General features: G+C 37.1%; 1 protein-coding gene and 1 non-coding gene across 2 annotated transcripts in view; one reads left to right on the top strand and one right to left on the bottom strand.

The window, feature by feature from the left end:
• LOC133850452 (semaphorin-1A) overlaps positions 1-21871 on the top strand; it is a 178049-nt gene that overhangs the window by 94407 nt on the left and 61771 nt on the right. The window contains 1 exon segment of the mRNA XM_062286557.1: positions 5613-5709. Within this exon segment, the coding sequence (XP_062142541.1) occupies positions 5613-5709 (97 nt within the window).
• On the bottom strand, positions 11733-11804 carry Trnad-guc (transfer RNA aspartic acid (anticodon GUC)). The gene has a single exon. It is a non-coding gene; the product is annotated as a tRNA-Asp (tRNA).

Raw genomic sequence — 21871 nt, 5'->3', positions numbered from 1 at the left:
TTGCGGTTGAGAGTACAAAAAAAAGATGTCGAGAATATTTGTGAAATTCATTAAGAAATATTTAATAATCAGCTTTCATATAAAGAGAGAGCGAGAGAGTCGGTAATTTGTGCTTAAGCAGGACAACAGCTATGGAAATTCCTCTGGACCATCATAAGTCGCTCGATGCTTGCGTTGTCACGTTCCTTGAACTGCGAACAAAGTCAAACATGGACACGTTGTCACCGCAGTGTAAAATCCTTGAGAGGAAGAAGAGGAGGAGAGGAAGAGGAAGAGCGAACGCTGTCCGGCATTTGTAGATTTCGAATGCCAGAATTTACGTTATTTTCGTTGAATTTGCATAATTTGGAGAGGCAGACAGAGAAAGAGGCCCGACAGTCAGTTGATTAAAGTGATAGACTCTCTCTCGTCGGGTTATATTCTTTACAACGGTTCTTTTTTTGTCCTCCTTTCTGTTCCCTTTTTTTTCCTTTTTTGCGTTTCGGAATCCGCTCCGCTGCTTTTGTGAATCGTCTGGCGGATTCAGTACGGTCTGCTGCGCCTTTGTTCAAATACATATAGCATACTATATATACATATATACATAGTGCTTGCTTTATGAAACCGAGGTTGGGGGCATGCAACATGGGGCGAGTTGGAGAACAACTCCTCCTGCTGCTGCCTCGGGATGGGAACGTGTCGAGTTGCAGTTTACTTTGCCGTCTCGCATACATTTTGAAAGTCAAGGTAAATATTAGATTTTGGGTTGTGGAAATTTTTGGCTGTTTGCTACTGCCCAGCAGAGTCCTTCTCTATGTGTGCTAGTGTGTGTATTAGTGTGCTAGTGTGTATGTGTGTGCGTTGCCGTGTTGTAGATGTAGGTAAAACAAATATTAGCTTACAATTTGTGGGCTTACATAGTTTGCCGGGGTCGGTCAAAAGGCCCGCGGTGGCATTAAACATAAGTTAGCTGCAGCGTGGCCTACACACAAAGTTTAGAGAGTGAACAAGAGAGAGATAGTCAGAGTAAAAGAGATAGCTAGAGAGATAGAGAGAGAGAGAGACACAGAGAGTGGTCACAAAAAGTGTGTGTTTACTTAAATAGTTATCAAATGATTGAATTTTAATAGCAAACCAACTGAAACTTGTTCAGCAACAGTGCTCTAGAAAAATAAACTTTACATGGCATAAAATACAGCATTTTATTTGCCTAACAAATTACTGAATATTTATTTCAAGTTTTCCATTTAATAGGAATATTTTTCTAAAATATAAACCATTTTTCTGTATTTGACCTAAAATGCAATTTAGACTCTAGAATTAAGTATTTTATGAAAGTAAATTATAAATTTAAATTGGAAAAGAATCTTTTTTTTTAAATAATTTATTTTTCACTTAATTTATAAAGTAAGTAAGAAAGCTACAGTCGAGTGTGCTCGACAATGAGATACCCGCTACCCATTTTGAATAAGAGCACAACAGTGCGGTATTGTTTTATAAATATACCAAATTAATAAACCGCAAGAATACCAACAAAATATACTGAGTTCTATATTTGGTAGATTGATCTAGTGCATTCAAAAAATACCATAGAGTAAAAATATACCAGATTGTATATCAAAGTCTGAATTTAGTATATTGATATACTAAGTACTACATTCAAAATATACCATAGAGTGCAAAATATACCATATTGTAAGCCAAAGCGATTAAGATCCGATTAAAATATACGTTTTTTGCCATGCTAAAGTATTTCTTTAATAACTTCTACAATTTTCATTTGATCGCTGGCGACTTCAGAAATATGCCACAAGTTTATTCTGTTACTAAATTTTGTAGTAAAGTAATAACTTCAGTATCTTTTTCCCACACTTCTTTTCCTTCACAATTTCGTGGTTAGTTTTTACTCCTCAGCTCTTAGTTTGTCATTTCGCTTTCATTCTTTAGCTTTCCTTTAGTCTGGGTCAATTCCTAGCACATTTTAACATTCCCCCATTAATTTTTCTTGCTCCTTTTGCTCTCCCAAAAAAATATCAATTCCATGTGTAAACACTCGAGTGCTGCTCATATTTGTGGCTGCAATTCCACAAGCTGATTTCGCTAGTAATCCCAGCATTATCTAGATTTCCTCTTACTTCCCATCTCCCAATTTGTATTCCCACCTGTGTGTGTGTCGGTGTTTTTTTTGCATGTTTCATTACGATTGCAGCTGTCTCGTTTTTTGTTGTTGTTGTCGCAACTTCCCGTTGCTCGCTTTTTGTTACAAAGCTTTGTTGCTTTTAATTAAAGCACCAAATTAAAAATGTCGCTTTATCTCCACTGCATGTGTGTGTGTGTGTGTATGTTGAAAGTTTCGCTGTACTTTTGAGCAACTCTCTGACCCTCTCTTCCCCTTCTCCCACCTCTCCCACCTCTCTCATCCCGCTCTCTCCCTCTGCTTATCGGGCAGACAGTTGTGCACACGTCGTCCCACGTGTCACGTTAAACGTCATGCAAACAAAAGGCCTGTCCTATTTGAAAAGCTCGCTGAATAAAAGCTTTTTTTTTCCGCCCATTAATTTCAAGTTTGTTTTTCTGTTTTTCGTTTGTTGTTCTCTTTTTCGTTTCGTTTTTTTTCGGCGCATCCATTGAAATGAAAAGTGTGAAAAGGGAACGAGCTCAGTCTGTCTCTCTTTCTCTATAACCAGGTTGCATCTAGCTGACCATGTAACCCTTTACCCCTCTCTCCTTAATCCACCCAAAAAAAGCGCATATATCGCTGTGAAAGGTTCAGGCATTAACACACACACACACTTGCAAAAAAGGAACGCTAAAAACTTTTTCGCTCTTTGTGGTTGACCGCTTGCAGTCAAAGTTAAAAGCTGGGTTAAAAAAGTTCGCTGCGACATCATTGATCAAATGAGGGGACTGACAAAGGGCGTGTTACTTTATCCGTAATGATTCCACAACACTGCGATGCGGGTTTCTCTCTCTCTTTCTTTTTTTGTCTAAGGGTTATTGTCTGAGAAACAGAATGAAAGCAAAGAATAAAGAAATAAAAGCAGAAGCTAAAGACTTTTCGAGTTGATAAAATAAACCAAGCAAATGGTTAAAGAAGAAATCTTTGTGTATATCCAAGAAATTCACTTGCACTAATGCTAAAACTTTTCGCGATGTTGTCAAGGAAATGTCGAAGAAAGAAAGGGGGAAGAAGTGAATTAAAAGAAAGAAGCAGAACTAATATTTCAAAGTATTGTAAGCAAAGGAAAACCATAAATGTTTAGTATTTAACAAGTCAAGTAAATGAAATACTAAAAATATACTTATTTGGCAAAGAAACAAATAAATGTAGTATTTATCAAGGAAATTTAATACCAAAAAATACTTATTCAACAAATAAACATATTTGAAGTATTTAATACATCAAGCATAATTAAATATAAAAAATATAGTTATTTAGCAAAGAAACAAATAGATATAGTATTTTACGTATCAATGAATTCAGATACCAAAAATATACTAAAAACAAAATTTGTTGCATTAAACCAGGGGTGCTCAAATTTGTCTTATGGCAGTGCGTTTACTAACACAGACACAAGAAAACGTGTACATATGTAGCGGCGCTTTTGTGTTGGGGCGCAGCTGTGCACTGAGAGAAATTACGATTCTATTTTGTGTTTACATCCAGAACTACGAAGCATATTTCGCATTATATTCACATTTAAAGTTTTTGGTAAAAAAAAGTGCTCTCCAATTCATCACTCATTTTTCTAACCCACCAAAAAATTTAACATAACGCTTACGATGGTCGACCACGAAATAAATCAAAACCCAACCCAGACAGAAGAATAAGTTGCAGTGCATGTGCTCGAGAAAAAAACAAAAACAAAATACATTGCGGTCAGCGAAGCGTGACGACGGAAAGAGATGGAATGGAGAAACAAGCAAAATTGTTTTTGTTTCGCATGCAAATCGAAGCCCATATGCACGGTGCGTATGGGCGCACTAGCCATAAGCACAGAGCATCTACAAAAACAAAAGTGCACTCAGTGTATAGGCGTTGAGCATCCCTGCATTAAACAAATAAAGGAATTTAAATACCAACATTATTCTTATTTAAATTGTAATATATTGAATTATATTATTTCAAGCACATAGCGAGAAAAGAATTAGATCAGTTAATTGAAAAAATATCTCTGAAATTTTAGAAACAAATATTTTCAGAACAAAGGAAGCAAGTTTACCTGAAGAAATACTAAAAAATGTTTGTAGCACAATATTTAAAAATGAATATTTAATATGAATACGAAATATATCTTCATTGTAATACATTTATTAACTTGATTTAATGAACAAAATGCAAAAAAAAAATCATTTAATATTTTCAATTTTGTATATTTATTTATTTTATTTCAAGAACAGAATACAAAAAATCCATTAATATTTCCACTTTAGTATATACATTTATTTTATTTAGAGAACAGTATACCCAAAAATTCATGGAGAGTCAAAAAAAATAGTTTCAATGCGTTATTTTTATCTTATAAATTTAAAGAACCTTCTCGGAAAACTCAATATTTGGTTTACCTGTAAGAAAACATTCTCTAAAATGCAAAAATTAATTAAGATATCGTCAAAACAAAAGAGGGAAAAGGGTTCCCCAAGAAATTTCAATAATTAAGAGAATTTACTTGAAGTAACGAAGAAAAGGCTTTTAATAATTAAAAGAATTTACTTGAACAAAGCTTTCCTCAGAAATTTTCATAATTAAAAGTATTTACTTGGTCAACTGAAAGAAAGGCAGAACTAATTTAGATTAACTAAAAAAAGGGAAACAGTTTCAGTGTGGGGAAAAAGGTTAATGATATCTGGAGGAAAGATGTTGTGGCAAGAAAAGCACAAATAGAACCTTAGAAGTAGAACCTGGAAGGGAAAGCGAAAAACTTGGTTAGACTAAAAGCATTCGTTGTCGTTGTCGCAGAATGCAAAATGCCATTATTTTAGTAATGAGTATCCCTTGGCCAAACAAACACCTTGGCATAAGTATAATTGCCGACAACTCCCAGGGAGATTTAAGCGGAGCAGGACTTGTTGTTAAGTCGCTCTCCCCTTGCTTTGGGTCTCCCCCTTGCTGTCACCCTTTGTGAGTTAGTTTATCAGAGAGTGGCTCAGCTTGTGACAGCTTGACAACTATCAGCGGTTGGTTGCGTTTTCCCAGACGCTAAAAAACTCAAATGCGACTCTCTCTTGGCTAAAGTAAACAAATGATAAAAACTTTGCAAGTTCTTCTTCTCGCTGCTGCTGTTGTTGTTGTTTTTCCTTCGCTGCTAAACGGGCAATCCTTTGTGCAGCTCGCCCGCATTTGCATATCAGGAACAGGACTCTGGCAGGCAACTCTCAACTCTCGACTTCAACTCGTCAGGAAACTGCCAGGCAGCTGCATTGTTTTCCTGCTCTGCGCCATTTTCAGCTCTTTAGCATTTCGTTTTTCATTTTGTGTTCTGTTCTGTTTTTTTGCAGCTACTTTTTTTGTCGCCTTTAATGCCGCCTAATTGCCTAATTAGGCATTTACTTGTCGTCGCAGCCCCCACTTCCGAAATGTTTCCCCCTCCAACTCGAAGCTTTTAATAATTTGCACTTTCGTCTCTTTGCAGGTCCCGATGATATACTGAAATTTCTGGGCAACGAGAGTGTCGTGGATCACTTCAAGCTCGTCACCAAGGATGGCAACAGCCTGCTCATCGGTGCCAGGTGAGTTTACTTTACTTTTTTGTTGTCTGCTGCAACTGGAAACGCCTTGCAACCAGGGGTGTGTCCTCTCCTCTTCCCCCTCTCTCTTTGGGTGCTCCACTCAACCCAAATCGCAAGCTCTGCGTCTGAGCTGCGGACTCTCAAGAGGCCTTTTGGCCTGCAAAACTGCAAAACTGGCCGCCTACTTTTTCACTTTTAATTCCGCTTTGTTGTTGCTTCTGCGACGCCTTTGTTCCATGTCGAGAGGGCGTCGGCAAAGGACCCAAAAGGAAAGTTCTCTGTTTTCCGCTGCCCCATTTTTTTCTGTGTTGCTCTTCAGAGAAGGCGCCGCGAATGTGAGACAAAGTTTGCTCTGGCGCTGCACTTTATGAGTTTTATGCCTTTATAGAAAGTGGTTTAGACTTTGATTAAAGTTTTTTTTATAATTGCATTGCTCATACGCCATGGTGGCTGTCTCAAAACTTGAATTGTTTTCTATGCTACGGGCAGTTTGTTTTGTAAATTGTTGAACAAATAAAATGGTTTAAGGTTTAGTGATGGAACAATTAGTATTGAATTTGAAGGGAGGAATTGAAAGGTGGCAATGTGAAGATTATATTTTTAGGAGATCAATAAAAGGTATGGAAAATTCGTTCACTTTTCATAGAAAGAGAAATATTTATTGCTCAAAGATAAAACTAACTTGCTTATTAATGTAAAAGTTATAGTTGAGGAAACAAACTTGTTGATGAATCTAAAAGATAAAGTTGATAAGGTTGAGGAAATAAACTTGTTGATTAATCTTAAAATAATAGTTTAAAAAGTTAACGATATTGTAAGGAATTTATAAAGCTAAATAATATTCCACTTTAGACATTTGCTGAAGAATTAATCAAAATGATGAATGTACAAGTTTCTGTTAATGAATATGATATCATAGTTTACATTATTATAATATTATATTAGTTTATAGACGAAACAATTGCCTCAAAATGTGTTTAAGAATCTAAGAAACTTTGTTGATCCCTCACGCTTCATACTATGAGCTTTGCTTCTTGTCTCCCGACCACAAGAACCCGTAAAATCTGAGTTCTCCTACCCGTTGAAAATTATGTTATGCATATCCTACTCAGTCATCCCACTCATAGAGGGTTCAGTAGAGGATTTTTGCCAGCCAACCCACCAAATAATCTTTAGCAAATATTCTAAGAAGATCTCTTAACTCTTGAAAAATATTTAATACATATTTTCATTAGTTTTTTGTTTTTAACTCGTTTTAAAAAGATCTCTTGAACTCTTGAAGAAAATATTGAAGAATGTCCTTAGTTTTTTACACTCGTTTTACTAAAAATTAATTTGAGGGAATCATTAGTAAATATTCTAAGAGAAGCTCTTGAACTCATAAAGAACATTTCCCACTCTCCATAGAATCAAATTTTATATGCTGAATTACTTCCCTTTCTCACATGAAGTTGTCCAATGATTCTCTTTCAATTCATTTGAATATTTAGTAAGCAATTAATATGAATACACAAATACAAAATCTGTCTCTCAAAAGGAGTTGAAAGAAGGATTTTAATAGGTGAGGAACCAACCTCTCCGCACTTCAAAAAGAACTCAAAGCAACAAAGTCACTTTTGATAACCACAAATGGATACGCTTACTTAGCAGGTGCCTTAGTTTATTCTAATGAAATTAAGGGCTGCTTAACATATTTTCCTATGCGACAACCACATAAGCAAAAGGCGTCTTCAACTTTTTGAGCAACTGAGATTTGCTTGGAGAAACATTGTAGAGAAAGAGGGAGCGAAAGAAGTCATTATGTAGACTTAATAGGTAACCAGGAAACCTTGAACACCATACCGAAAAAGTTTTGCGTTTCCATATAAGGATTTTATGCGTAAGAATTTTCTGAATTTGGCATTAAGCTGCGCGTTGCAATCACACCGAAGGAGTGGGTGGAAAGCAGAAAGAAGAAAGTCTTGACAGGCAGGCAACAGTTGAAAGTTCAAAGTTGAAGCCTTTAACAAGTTATTCTCCATCTCGCTCTTTCTCTCTCTCTCTACCTGCGACTTTCGTAATGTCAACTTTTTGGGCGTATATATGTAGGTAATGTGTTTGTGTGTGTGTGTAAGCCTCGTCGTCAGCATTTGTTTAACATGTTTTAAATGAAACTCCGAAAATGCAGCCAAGACGAAGAAGGCGTAGAAGAGTGCAAAATCCACATAAAGCAAACTTCAATTTACTTTTCGCACACATTGTATTTAATTTAAGTATATGAAAAGTTCGCAAGGCCAGACAGCAACTCAACTTGGAGTAAGGAGGGGAGTAAGGGGAAGGGTAGTAGAAGGTAGTCAGAGCCAGAAGCTAACGTGTGCGTGTGTGGTAACTTTGATTTTGCACTGCTGGCAAAAGAAAAACAAGAAAAACGTTGAGCGAAAACTTTGCAGCAGGTGCCCCCAAGATATGAAAGGTTGACAGAGCGAGAGAGAGAGAGAGAGAGAGAGAGAGAGAGAGAGGGGGAGAGTGAGTGAAAGGGGGGATGAAAGCGAGAAGAAAATGGGGCTGCTAAAGTTTGAAGCCGGGCTGAGCCTCAAGTGGTAAACTTAAAGGGTTGCCACAAGAAGCAGCAGCAACAAGACAAAAGTAAAGAACAGGGGTGTGGGGGGAGGTTAAAAGGGGGAAGAGGGGAAAGGGATAGCTGACAAAGTGTAGGAGCGTATTGTAAATTCTGTCGTTGGGCACAAAAAACCACAAAAGATGCTTGCTGCGAATGTTGTTGCTTGCCAGGTTTATTATTTGCAGACATAGACAATGGAAAACCCGGCTGACTAGGGGAGTAGACTTTTCAGTCTCCACTCTTTCCCCATTCTCCACGCACACACACACATGCAAATGTGCGCCAGCTGACACACATATTAAAATGTTGCATACTTTCCGGCTCGCTTGCCCAGCACCAGACATAATAAACTTGTGTGTGTCTCGCTTTTCTACTCTTCCTCTTCATATCTTTCGTCGTCTTCTTGTGTCTGTGCATGGCAAAAGAACCCTAGGAATTTGTGCCAAAGGAATGCGTGCAGCTTGTAAGACAAGACGTCGCCACACACTTCTCTCTCTCTCTCTCCTCTCTTCTCCCCTCCATCACAGACCCAGCAGACAGTGCAAAACTTTCAAAAATTGCAAATAGTTTTTGGTAATTTAATATTAACACGAGTTGGCAGTCCACTTCGACTATGTACAACTCTGTCTCTCTCTCTCGCTCTCTTCTCATGCTCTCTTTGCTTTGTGTTTGTTGCGGCTTTCGCTCAGGCCACACACACTTACACACACACACACACACGCACACTCGTTGCATTTTTGGAAATTTAGCACAAAATGAATTTTCAAAGGCGCTGAGGGAAAATGTTTGGTTTGGTTTTCGCAATTAGTGCGGTTTTGTGCCATCGTTGCATTTAATATTTCCCAATGCCCCTTTCCCCCTCCCTTTACCCCTTTTCACCCTCTCAACTAGACTTGCCTCACAAACTAAAAAGTATCACACCAAACACAACTAAGCCACAGCTTGTGGCGAGCTGCTCTTAATACAAATAATAATTCCATTTTCGCAAATTAAGAGCACAAAATACTGCAAACACAATTAATAATTTGGGTGGGAAAAAATATTTATTTTAAAATTCAACTTGATTTCTGGCTAATGGAATTAAATTTGGTACAGCTTTTGCTTGATTTCTCAAATTATTTTGTTTGCTTAAAAAGTTACTTGAGTTTAGCAATGTTTGCTTTGAATGATATTAGAGATTATAGATTAGAATAGATTATTAAAAAAATTAAAAAAAAAAAATTAATACAAAAGAGATGGCGATTATTCGATTCTGTAAATTTAAATTTTGTTGAAATTATGTTAAACTATTATAAATAGATTTAAATAAAATTGATAGATTATTAAAAATATATATAAATTCAATTCTTAGATTTTACAAATGGAAAAGTTTTAATCCAATGAATATCCAAGAACGACAGAACACTTATTTTAAAGCTAGATGAATGTAAAGTAAATATAATAATAATAAAAAATATAATCAATATTTTTAAGAATCTTTTCTTTATTATATTGAATGTATGCTGAAGATAATAATAATAAAAATATATACATACATTTAGAAGAATCATTTATTTATTATATTTTTTTTATTATTATCTTCACCTTACATTCAATTTGCTTTGACATAATCGTTCACTTTCCTCATCTATTATTTTTCCTCTACTCGATTGCTTTTTGCTATTTAATGAATTAGGCAGAAAAGGAAAAACGCGTGAAAAGCGCATTTGGCAATTAAAAATGCAGCCACTGTCTAACGGGATTTGCTTTTGCAGTGTTTGCTACGCTTTTTGTTCACACATAACTCATTTATGACATTTCTCTTTTTTTTTGTGTGTCTCTCGAATGTTTAATGTTTACTCCTTGAACGCTTGTCGAGCAACAGCAACAGCAAAAGCAAAAAAAACAACGAGAATGCAATTTACGACAGCCAACTAAAACATTTATGATTTTCTTTTTGCCATTTCCCTCGCATTTACTTGTTGTTGTAAATTTAATTACATGCATAATTTCCGGCTTGCTTATTTCGTTGGATAAACGTAATGAACGAGGCAGTGTAATGTGTGAGTGATGCCATAAAGAGAGAGAACGGGAGAGAGCAAGAGTGTGGGTGAGGGGGAGCGTGGGGGAGGAGCATAATGAGCCAGCAAAATGCAAACACAACAGAAACGCAAGCAAACCAGAAAAAATTAAGTGAGCGCCAAACACACGCATACAAATTAGTGTTGTACTAGTATTGGTGAGCAAAGCAGCAGCAGCGAGTGTGTGTGAAGAGAGAGGGAGTGAGGGAGAGCAAGAGAGGAAGAAAGTGTGTGGGGAGAGCTTGTCGGCTTTTTGCTAGCTGAGTTTTTGCACGCATGAACGCATTTGTATGCTGGCTTTGTCGTTTGCCAGAGTTGCCACTTACGTGATTAATGGATTTTTAACAAGTTACACATTCCGAAAGGAGAGCCAACTATACACAAACACACACACACAGGCACGCATACGTGCACGCACACAGGTCCACTTAGGCGAACTCTGAGAGAAAGAGCGTCAAAGTAACCAAAGAGGCAAGCAGGCGGGGGGCAAAGCCAAAAAGCGAGGGTTGCACACTCACCTACTCACATACGTATGCGTATGGGTGGGAGCAGGACAGCACACCCTACTAAACTAGCATGACAGGGCGGAAATGCGAATGTGACACGCGTTTTGCATGTGAAACGTCATGAACAATGTTGGCACCAGAGGGAGCAGAGGGGAAAAGAGAAAACGTAGAGGCAAAAGCAACAGCAACAGCAACAACAACAAAAAACAGCAACAGTAGAAATGAAATGACGGGAAAACGGAAAGTAAAAGAAAAACAAAATAAGCAAACGAATGAACGAACGAATAAGTTGCCCTACCTTTAACATATTCACATTCACACACACAAACACACACACTCGAGTCTGTCAGGTAACCCAGGCAGCGGCAGCATTCACTCTTTCTCTGCTCTCGCTATGCAAAGTCAAAGTGAATTTGTTAAGTTGCCAAAAACAGCAGCTAACGCGATAGGGAGCAATGTTCTCAAAAGCAGAATGGCTGAGAAAACAGGCCACAAATTTGTGCAGGTAATCAGGTTTTTGCCATCTCCCACACATTTCTATTTGTACATTGAGTCCAATTTAATCATGCCCAAATTGATTGAATACGCAGCACAAGTGGAAAGAGTTAAGTAAGAAATCTTTAGATGTTCAAAATACAAATTTAAAAGGGGAAACTTTTGCAAAATTTACAAATTTTAGTAAAAATAGCTAATACAAAGTAACTAAAAAGCAATGCTAAGTGTGGAGTAATATAATTTGCCAATTACAAATTGAAAATTGAGTTCATATTGAATAAACTTATTTCAAAAATTAAAAAAAATGTACTTGGCAATCAATACAAATTTTAAAAAAAGTGAAAAAAAAAGATTTGAACATCTCTCCCCGACGGGGAATTGAACCCCGGTCTCCCGCGTGACAGGCGGGGATACTAACCACTATACTATCGAGGATGTTGATCAACGCCTCGACTAAAAGCAAACTTCTAAATATAGCTAGCATTCTACTTCATTCTAAACTGAAATTAGAATGAATTTGTTTATTTATAACTTTATGCTGCTAATCTAAAATGTAAAATCATTTTGCTTGGTATTTTGAATAATAAAAATCGTCACAAAATTGAATCAAATTCTTCGATTGTGCTACACTTGTTATTTTTGTTTGTATACATTATTAATTTTTCATCACTATAGAACAAACAATGCATTATTTTATTAATTTATCATCACTATAGATCAAACATTTGATTAATTTCTACCATTTCCATTGAATTTGTAGCTATTGATGCTGCACTAGCGCCATCTAGTGTTCATAATCAGTTAGCATTGTATTTGAATAGATTCTTCTTAGAATATATTTGGTTGCTGACATTAAGCTGTTAATTAACAATTTTGCTTAGCATTTGTTATCATAAAATTTTCATAGTTATTGATGCCGAGCTAGCGCCATCAAGCGTTTATGGTCATCTGGCATTGTATTTGAATTCGATTCTAATTGGAATGTTATGCTATTCAGAATTGATAATAAAATCACTTTCAATTGCTTAGCAATATTTTCCCTAACAAACCACACAGATGGTAATTGAGTCGTCGCAAACTGTTGAAATATCAAATATAAATTGAGTGACAAACATAACGAGCTCATTTTGATATTATAGCTAGAACTGCACTTTTTAATTATGGGCAAAACTTCTGCTGCGCAATGTCAAACTCGAGTTGGAATGGCAAAAGTTTTTCGGGCAAGGAAATGCAATCTAATTGTCGACGTCAACGTCAACGTCTCAGTGCTAAGTATCATCGTTGTCCTTGTCGTTGTCATCAGCATTTGCAGTAGTCGCTTTAATCCGTCATTTCCCGTCTCACTCACTTATGCAAATCAGTTGAAGAAGGCTTTTTCCTGTCCAAAAATAGAAAAAGGAAAAAGATTTTCTCATTTTCCTGCCACTTGACTTCGAACTGGAAGCCACTCGACTAACTCGACTGGCTGGCAAATAATCGCTATCGAGTCGTAATCGTAATCGTAATCGTAATTCAGCGTTAAATTTGTTATTCACGGATTTCGTCGTTTGTCTTTATCTGATCTATTTTCGAGGGCTTTGCCACATGGAAATTGGGTTAACACATTAAGTCGACATATTCTATGTGTGTGTGTGTGTGTGTGTTGTGTGTGTCTGCCGCAATGTGCCGCCAGCTGTTGTCGCTCCCCCTTTCCCCCTCCTCCCTCCCCTTTCAGTTGGCAATCGAATGAATGGCGACAAAGGCGGAAATAAAATGGCTAAACGAAAAAAACCATTTCAACGTTAGTCACTCTCTCTCTGTCTCCCTCTTCTTTCTCTCTCTTTCTTTCTGGCATATGTCGGCCTATCTTTTTAGCTTTTAACGTCTTTTTCAGCGTGCAACGAGCCTGCTGCACAGTGGCACCAAATTGCACAATATTGATTCATTTACAGTCTCTAGACAGCTCAACTACACTGAAAGAAAAAACGTGCTAAAATTATGAATACAATTTTGAATTAAAATTGTTTGATATTAAAATTGAATTAAAAAATTGTAGCCTTAAAATCAAGATCGAAATTCTACAAAATCTCTAGATTGCCCAACATTGAAACTTTCAAGATTATAATATTGTTGCAAGAATGGAAAAATTTCAAAATTGAACCAAGAAGGTAAAATCTTAAATCAAGCTCAAACAATCTTAAGTTAAGATTGTTTAAAACAAAACATTCAAAAATGTAGATTCTAATTTCAAAGGAATCGAATTCCAAAACTTGAAGAAAAAAAAAATTCTTTTTTTTAAGATTACAAATTTTTTTTATCTAGATTTGCAATCTTCTTTTCAATTTAGAATAAAACATTCCTAAATCAATGTTTTAATCTTCAAATAAGACATTATTAATCTTAAAATGTAGCATAAAAATCTTAATTGAAGATTTTTTCAACCCAAAAATCGTATTTCAAGGTTGTTTTTGGTTTTTAAGATCGACAAAATCTTAAATTAGGATTTGAAATTTACTTTTCAATTTAGAATAAAACATTCTTGAATAAGTTTTTAATCTTAAAATGCAAATTTAGCATATAAATTTTGATCGAAGATTACCTTTTTTTAAGATCGAAAAGTTTAAAATCAAGATTCGCAATTTACTTTTCATTCAGCATTTTTTCTCTGTGTATAAAACACGATAAAATTCAACTTCAAATTGGAAATATCACTTTGTATGGAATATATTTTTAATTTCCTCTTGCGATCCACTGTGCAGTGTTTTGGGCAATTCAATTTGCTGCATGCAATTTTCCTTTGGCGTGGCGCAAATTCGTTTACTCACACACACACACACGCATACAGAGACAGAGGGAAAGTGGCACACACGTCGTATGCTCGATTTTGTTGCGTCCATCTTTTATTTCATTTTCATTTTCATTTCATTCGTTCGCTCTTTCGCTTGCCTTTGTGCAACTGTGCAACAATCATTTTTGCGCCACAAATTCATTTCCGTTCGCCTTTCTGTGTGTGTGTGTGTGTGTGTGTGTGTGTGTGTGTGTGTGTGTGCACAACAATCGCCAGCTAATTTGCAGCGATTTATACGCGCTTTTATGTGACTCTTTCTCTTTCTCTCTCTCTCTCACTCTCACTCTCTCTCTCTGTGTTGCATACCTCATGGAACTCGCGGCTAGCCAAAATGAATTTTTAGTGGAATTTTATCAAGGCGCCTCACTCGCTGAGTTTTCTCCTTGGGCCTTGGCTGATTTTAATCTGCAACGCAATGCACACTCTCTGCTTCTCTCTCTCTCTCATTCCCTTTCTTTCTCTTTCTTTCTCGCTTTTTTGCTCGCTCTCGTCTTGATTGCAGATTGTAGATTGAATTGTGAAACAAATGTCCTTCCACACGCTACCGCTTCTCTTCCTCTTTCCCCTCTTCCTCCTTCTTCTCCATCTAGACTAACAATAGCAGGCGTTGCAAGAAGAGGCTTCCATTGTTGCCACACTATGCGCTATTGCCTACTGGGCATTGTTTAGCTTTATTCATTCTCTGATACCTTGCCACTCGACAGCTGAAAGCGAAAGACAGAAAGAAAGAGAGGAGACGATGGCAATTTTTAGACGAAAGTGTCAGCACAATGGAGCATCAATGATGTTAGTGGGGCCTCTTAAAGCATCCTAGATAATGCCAGTTCATGTATATAGTAATATATATTATATATATTGTATATAAAAGCAGCACAATGTGTGGAATACAATTTTCTATGGCTGCCTTGGCAACTCTGTGTCATGCGATAACTTTGCCATCTCTAACTAACAATTACTGTCATCTCAGTGATCTTTTGATCACTGAAAAATATTGCAAATTGCAGCTGAGAAATTAGTGTTGAATCGATATTACTTTGTAAGAATGTTTCTTTGTTGTGATTTCCTGGAATTTAGCTTTTTTTAGGTTTTTTTTCTTCAAACTTCATTGAATTCTTTTTGTAATTATAATAAGTTGATGCAATAGAAACATTTTAAGAATGAATAATTTATATAAATTGTGACTACTTGTATTTCAAGTCATCTTAACTAAGGTTCTCATTTTTTTTTCCACCTATTTTTATCTTCTTTTCTTAAGCTACAATAAGTGTCTCGCTCTCTCCTATGCACTCATAATTACCTCTCTCATAAATTACTCTCTCTCCAGTTTGTAATATATAAATTGTTTCTAATTAAAGTTACACAATTTCTTAACGATAGTTATCTCTTTGGATAACTTGTTACTTATTAAAGTTAGATTTTTCTTAACGATAGTCATACTTTTTATATGATAAATCATTAGTGAAGAATCAAAGAAATAGCATTTATGATGACGTTGATTTCTGACTTACGCAGAATACTTTAATTTTTAGTATAAATTGAAGTAAATTATTTCTATCACTCTTAATTAAAGTTCTAATGTTCTTGAGCTATCGTTGTATTCTTTTTTCACTGATACTATAGCTGTCCCTCTCTCTCCTATGCACTTCCTCTTAAATTACTCTCTCAAGAGCGTAAAATGGCAGAGAGAATTTTGAATCACTTGAATCACTGTAATGCAGCTTTCTTCAACTTGTCAATCGATATGTGAAATGCATATTGTTGTTTGGTTAAAGAAAACTCGTTATGTTCTTGGTGAAAAAGTCGATCGAACATGTTAAACTAATTAGTGTGGCTTGCAGTCACATCCGAGACATGAGATGATGAATTATTCGCATGCTGGGCTCAAAATTTCCTTTGTCGTTTTATGCAAATGCGAGCAAAACTTTTTGGTAATAATAATAATAATAATAATAGCAGCTTGAGGCATTACTTAGCATAGCACAGAACAGCACAAAAGGGGAGAAAAGAGCATCAACAGAGACTGAATTGAGCTTCATTGTTATAAGTAATTAATATTGCATTCATTAGGCAAATTGAATTTGCGACGACGACGACGACGAGCAAAAGGGACAAGTTTTTGGTCTCTCTCTCTTAACTGGTGCCGAATTTTGATGCTTAAAATATGCAAACGTTTTGCAAATGATACGAGAAATCAGAAATCTAGCAGAGGTGAAGGTGGAAAGCAGCCTTTGATGCGACTAAAAGCTCTCCTTTTGGGGAGAAATGCGAGCAAAGCCTGACAAATTGGAAATGAGTGACCTGTAGCTAATATTTTATGTAGCCAAGAGAGAAGAGGAGGAGAAGAGGTGAGTTTAGAGAAGAGTTTGAGGTAATTGACTCACTGAGTGCGCTGTACTTGGACTTTTAATCACGCTTATGAATCGGAATAGGAATAGGAATGGGAATGGGAATGGGAATAGAAGTAGGAATAGGAGTAGGAATAGGAATAGGAATAGGAGTAGGAATGGGAATGGGAATAGGAGAGTAACAGGCAACAGAATGCTGGACTGGACTCGAGGCAAAAGCAATTCGCTTTGTCATGTTGCCGGCGGTCAGTCGAGGGAGAGAAAGAGAGAGAGAGAAAGAGAGATGGTGACACATATGGCCAGAGGTGAGCTTGGAGCATGCTGGCGATGCCCGATGCCCGATGCCGAATGCCAAATGTTCACATCTCAACCTCCAGCTCAGAGCTGCATTCTCTGTCCAGACTGGAGTTGAAGCTGAAGCTGGAAACTCCTCGCATTCACATTTTGCTTTTTGGCATTTGACAGTTTGGACATTTTCTGCTTGCATTGAGTGCTGACGAGGGAATCACAAATGGAATGGGAAAGCAAAGGCAAAATACGTGAGAGCAGAGAGTAGAGGTAAAGCAGAGGTAGAGCAGAGGGAGGCTCAAAAGAAAAACGTCGGTCAATAACATGAAATTCAAACCGTCAATACGATGCATGCCAAAACAGAAGCATTCCAACTCGGTGGGGGAGACGGGATCAGAGGGTGACCAATGGCACTGACAGCTAGGCGAATGAATGCATCAGTTGGGAGCAAGTGGCAACGCTGCTTTATGAATGAGAGGGATGTGGATGACAGGGAGATACCCTGGAGTTAGTTGGTATATGAAATGCATAAACTTTCAGTTAAGGAATAATTAATCTTATTATTTATGGAAGAAGTTGAAATGTTATGTAGAATGACAAAGGAGTAAATTTAGTGGCAACGCTGTGTTAGACAGAGACAAATAGATATGCATGACAGGGATTAAGTGGCAACACTGCCGTAAAATAAGACAGACTTTCATTATAACCAGATAACCTGAAATTTGTTGCTAGAAATTAAGTGCATAAGCTTTTAGTTGAGGAATAATTTGTATTAATATGCAAGAGTAGTTGAAGTGAAGTTGAAGTGAAGAGTAGTTTCGAATGACAATGTACTAAATTAAGTGGCAACGCTTTTCCCAAATGCAATAATATATTATTTATTATTGATGTAGTTATTATGCACTTATTCTTTGAATGAAAATATGATTAAGATCCCACCAGTAGCATTCTGGCGATCAAACTTACATATTTTGTCATCATAATTAACTAATTAAAAAGGTGGCAACGCTAATAATAAGATCCGTCATTCTAGCAAAAACCCAAAAGTCAACTTACAAAAAATATATTAATAATGAAACATTTTTAAGAGGTACTACTATAGAGGGATTAAGATTAAAAAAAAAGAAATAAAGTGAACTAGCTTAGGGATATTAAAAAAGGTGGCAACACTGTCAACTAATCGCTGCTAATAAGAACGGGAAATGGATATGTCAGCTAGGCAAGACAGAAATGCCTTGACAATGTTTGTGCATTGACTGCAACGGCACGAAGAGGAAGCAGACAGAAGAAGGAAGAGTGAAGAGTGAGGGAAACAAAAGGAGTCAGTGCCAAGTCACATTTTACTTTGTCCAGCTGCCGAGCAACACATGAGGCAAAGCACATGAGGCGTTGCCATATGGATGCAAAAATTATGCTTGATTTGCATAGCTTTTGGCAATGCAGAAAAGCCATTTACCGTTATGTCAGCCCGAGGCAAGCGCCTCGAGCTCGAGTTGGAGTTGGTCGTCAAACGTGTGGAAATAGCAAGTAGTGCAGGAAAAGGGAAGCAGTGGGGAAGGGAACAATTCAGCAGGGAACAAATCGAACAAAGGCTGTCAAATCGCATGTGCCCGACCAAAGTCAACTTCTTTTCAAGCCTCAAGTGCAGTCGAAGAGGGAAGAAGAAGGAGAAGGAGAAAGCGAGGTGTTTGGGATGCTGAAGCTGAAATGCTTTCAGCCTGTGTGTGCAACTGCTGCCAAAGTAGCGCAAAGTTTGATGACGTGTGACATTGAAAGTTGACTGGCAATGGCAGAGTTGAGTTTCAGACCGGGATTGGCATTGACTGCCAGCTTTCAGCTTTCAGCTTGCTTCTCACAGTTCGCAATGAATCACATTCGCAAAGTGCCGCAATTTGCCATCTCAATTGCAAGCGAATCGATTGCAACACGTGCACCAAAAAAAAAAAATAGGTGAGAAATTCATGGCAGGCAAACACAACTTGCAACTTGGCTTTTGTGGCAAGTGGCAAGCAACTCTGATAGCGAGATTTGTCACTGAGTTTGGCAACTGCATTCGGAGTTATTTTGTTTGCAAAAAAAAAAAAAAACTTTTGCTAATCGAATTGCGAGCAAGATTTCAACTTTCAAATTTTGGTCAACAAAACTTTAGTTTGCGAAGCGAAGCTAATCTGTGTGGCTTTTATAATTGGCCAAAAGAAAAGTAAGCTCAAAATGCGGGAAATATTTTAAAGAACAATGTGAATTGTTAATGAAATATAAAGCAGAAAGTTTTGCTAGACAAATTTAAAACTTATTGTGGGAGGCACAAAATTGAATAAAAATGTGTGTGAAATGTCTGTCCATTTGTTTTCGCTTATCGATCAAGACTAGAGGTGGAGAACAATCGATGGCACTATCGACCCACAATCGATAGAAGCAGACACTTTCGATAGTGGCCCAAGCACTATCGACGGTGCTATTTAGGATTCTGTGCCAAATAGGCGAGTACTGAAAGTATTTGAAAAGGTCAAACTTGTAATAGAACCCGTAAAATTCAACATGTGTATGTCGAGCGATATTATCAGCGTCAATTGATGAGACTATCGATGGCTCAAAATTGACTATGGTCGAATATCGATGGCAGCCACTATCGATAGTTTTCCACCTCTAATCAAGATTGCCAGCTTTCCTCAAATTTTATTTTAGGAAGTACAGAGATGAGAGAGTAACAAAGAGAGCAAAACTAACATCACGAAAGGGAGAGAGTTGTTAGAAACACCGAGAGAGCGTAAAATGAATATGTGTGTGTGTGTGTTACACATACATCACTTATTATGCTTCAATATCACTGAGATTTTCTTTTCTGAATCTGAAACACATTCACTCAATGAAACTTTCTCTCGAATTACAGTAAAATATGACTAAGAAAATCGTAATTGATACGCAATTTTTTGTGTAACTCGAATATGCAATTATTTGTTAAGTTTAGGTTACAAACAAATTGCTGAGCATGCTGTTAAAAAATGTATTTTATATAGTACATAATGCAGTGCTTATTTTTTTATTGGCCTGTGGCTAATAAATAATCTATAAGTGGCATAACAAATAAATTATCAACATTATTCAAATGGCGCTAATGATGCTTAAATTTCTCTCCCAAGCAAGAAAAAAACACACACATACACACATATACATATATAATGTGCCATTTTTTTGCGCTCGTCAAAATGTGACAATGGCAGAAGCAAAAGCGAAAGCAACAGCAGAGAAAAAAATGAAAAAATATGAAAATTAATCAGATTTGGAGGGCGAAGAAAAAATGCATAATTTATATTCATCGTATTTGGATGCCATGCACAGACACAGACACAGACGCAGAGTGTAATAAATATGGCAGTGCATAATAAATTTCGCATTTTATTGGCCACACGCGAAGCAAAAGCAAAAGCAGAAGCAGAAGCAGATAACTCTGTGTTGGGATAATGATGAGCAAAACGCGTTGGATACATTTCCAAGGTCATTCTACATTCGAGGGTGCTTCTTCTTCTTCTTCTTACTCTTCTCCTTCTTCTTCTTCTGTCTATTTCGCTTCATTCGCCTTGAGGGAGGCTGTGACTAGATTTGCGACGTCAACGCGTCGTAAGAGCAATTTGCATGTTTCGCTATGACTGTTGCTTCTCTCTTCTCTCTTCACTCTCCACTCTCTTTTGTGTTCGATGCCATGTTTTGTCTACTTGATACTTTTATTTTTTTTTTTTTTTGTGGGTCAAACCACAAAATGGCGGCGTATTTTATTTGTTTTTGGGATGCCGCAAGGTTGCCTCAATCTATTTTATGGCATCTTTCATTGCCTTTACTTCGCTTGCTCACTCTTCCTCTCTCTCTCTCTCCTTCGCCCTTTGTCGTGCAGTTTTAACGTCTTTGAAAGCCCGTCAACCACAATGCTGTTATTTATGTGCATGTGGCTTTTGTTTTGCTGCTCTTTGCAAACATTTCAAACATGAAAAGGGTCCAAGAAATGTTTCGAGACGCGAAAACAAAGTAATGAAAACGATGACTCGCTTCACATTATTTGAAAATTATGGCAAAATCATGTGAATGGGTCACAAAATGTGTCGGAATAAAATATATATTTATATTCTTCATTTCTTCATTTTTATAAAAATTGTTAAAGTTGGCTTTTGAAATGCCACTTGGCGCAAACATTCCAATTTAAATATTTAAAAATGTGAATGGCGTCCATTTCCCCATAATAGGTCCATAAATACTTGAATTCACATGATTGCAAAATGTGTTCGTATGTGTGTGCCAATGTGTATGTGTGTGTGCGATAACTAGGCAAATCAGGCAAATGCTGTGAGCACTTCGACCATCGAAATGCAACGAGGCATTTGATGTTGCAAATATCTCTGCGGTCTGTCGATGATTCGTGGTTTTCTGTGGACCATGGATAAATCGCCCGATATTTTGCACATTTTATTCGAATGCATAAAGTGCATTTGCATAACACTCGCCAGCTAAACGGATTAATTGCATCGCCAAATAAAATATGGAAAAGAGCGGACGAAATTCAATTAAATGCAGTCTATAAACTCTAATGCTATTGCAGCTATCGACAACTCTGCTTTAGTTGGCTTACGTGTGTAGTCACTAACGTAAACTTCTTTACGTATACGTGAATTGCGTTTAAGTTACAAAAGTTGAACAACTGCAATGCAGCTAAATGCGCATCACTAACAGCATCATCAACAACAACAACAGCAACAACACAACATGTGCAAAGCAGTGAAAATCCTACATAATCGTTGCCTCGTTGCACTGCTTGCAGGCACAACAACAACAACAACAACTGCAACAACTACAGCCACTACAATGCACCGCTGCCTGCCGTGTGTAAAATATTTATGAGCGCGGTTTTTACGCCAAATGCGTTCTATATATGTATGTACCATGCACTCCACACCTCCCTCTCACTCTTTTTCACCTCTCTGGCGCTCGTTCACCCGTTCATTCGCTGTGGGGTTTATTCCACACACTCTCTTTGCCTGCCTGCATTTATCTTT

Source organism: Drosophila sulfurigaster, chromosome 2L (genome assembly GCF_023558435.1).
Source record: "Drosophila sulfurigaster albostrigata strain 15112-1811.04 chromosome 2L, ASM2355843v2, whole genome shotgun sequence".
NCBI lineage: Eukaryota > Metazoa > Arthropoda > Insecta > Diptera > Drosophilidae > Drosophila > Drosophila sulfurigaster.
This window is presented reverse-complemented; position numbering and strand designations above follow the sequence as displayed.